Source organism: Cynoglossus semilaevis, chromosome 7 (assembly GCF_000523025.1).
Source record: "Cynoglossus semilaevis isolate Cse_v1.0 chromosome 7, Cse_v1.0, whole genome shotgun sequence".
NCBI classification, from domain to species: domain Eukaryota; kingdom Metazoa; phylum Chordata; class Actinopteri; order Pleuronectiformes; family Cynoglossidae; genus Cynoglossus; species Cynoglossus semilaevis.
The window spans coordinates 12826765-12828252 of NC_024313.1; the positions used below are offsets into that span (position 1 = coordinate 12826765).

Genomic DNA, 1488 nt, shown 5'->3' on the forward strand with positions numbered 1-1488 from the left:
GGGGAGACAGAGGGGGGAGGACGGGGAGACAGAGAGGAGACGCCTCAGTCCCGTTCACTGCCTCTCACCTGGAAGAGAAAAATAAAAACACCGTCGGTCAGACTGTGATGTCAACCTGACGTGGTGCAGGTGGTTGAAGGCTCCGTGTTCTGTACCACATTTGTAGAGTTTGTTCAGTCTCATCTGGTCCAGTTGGCTGAGGTGTGACCTCTGACCCATCTTCCCTCCACTGCTCTTTGACTCCAGTGTGGGAAGGCCGTTTTTACTGAAGTAATATCTGTGATCAAAGCACAGTAAAATACAGCCAGTTACTGATCAGATGATGGGATGTCACTCAATCGTTCATGCACAAGGGAGGGGGAGTTGNGGGGGTGAGGGGGGAGGGGGCAGGACTCACTGGCCGTAGTGCATGATGGAGTCTTTGTCGTACATCAGATTCTGAGTGTCGCCTTCGTTCACCTTGAAGTTTTTTTCTTTCCCTTCAAAAACAGGAGTGAACTGAGCACCAGAATCAGAACCGACAGGTCCGTGGAGTTCCACTGGAGAACTCGATCAAACAGGTTCACCTTTGAACTATTCTATACTTCACTGTGTTTTTTCATTTCTGAATATCTCCCTAACACTGTGCTCTACGGTGGGTTCAGGGGCTCTCACCTGGTACGATGTTCTGCCACAGTATGTCGATGAAGTCGTTGCGGTCCTTGCGGGTGTGTTCGTGATGTAGACCCAGAGCGTGGATGAGCTCATGGCACAGATTTCCCACGCTGCACTTCTGTGCAAAGAACAGCGGCTGGCGCCCTCCCTGAGAGCCTATGTACGACGCACAACTGTACAAACACACACACACAATTTAATGTAGTTCACTCCCTCACCTGCAGGGGGCCAATGAAAGGGTTATTTAATTACTTTAATGTATGTGGCATCATTTTGAACTATTTTACAGTAATTCAACTTAAAGTAAAAAAAAAAAAAAAAAACTACATTCATGGTGAGTACAGTTATTATAGTACTGGTTATATTTGGGCTACTTTGTTTTTATTAGTTAGTATTTAAACATTTCACTGTGACATGGATCCATCCTTGGAAACTGTTGACAAAGCATGGACTAAAATGTGACTCTGACCCAGTAGTCTGAATTTTGCTGTGTTCTTACTGCCCTCTGCTGGATTTATGGGCTAATGACTGGCTCGTAGAGCAACAGTTGGACAGACTTTAAATTTGTTCAGTTTAAATACCCTGAAGTGGTATTTTCCTCTCACCCTAACCCAGCCATGATCATGATGTAGTTCATCTCTGTGGTGTGTTTCTTGAAGCGTATACAGGTGGCGCCAGATATCATGTCGAAGGCGCTCTGGATCTCTGACTTACGATGAGCTGTTTGAACAACAAAAATAAAATGTCCCCATTAATAATCGTAAAGCTTCAGTGCTGTGGTGAATAATGTGAAGAACCAAACGCAGCTCCTACCCAGTCCCTCTGCGATCTCAT

The 1488-nt window shown here is 45.7% G+C and overlaps 1 protein-coding gene across 1 annotated transcript; it reads right to left on the reverse strand.

Moving 5' to 3' along the window:
• LOC103381286 (zinc metalloproteinase nas-14-like) lies at positions 1 to 1482 on the reverse strand. The gene is made up of 6 exons (XM_017033565.1): positions 1468 to 1482; positions 1260 to 1374; positions 655 to 827; positions 398 to 479; positions 156 to 277; positions 1 to 68 (listed from the first exon to the last, which is right to left on the reverse strand). The coding sequence occupies exons 2-6, from the start codon at positions 1337 to 1339 to the stop codon at positions 55 to 57; spliced, it is 471 nt and encodes a 156-aa protein (XP_016889054.1). The 5' UTR covers positions 1340 to 1374; positions 1468 to 1482; the 3' UTR covers positions 1 to 54.
• Positions 1483 to 1488: the final 6 nt, after the last annotated feature.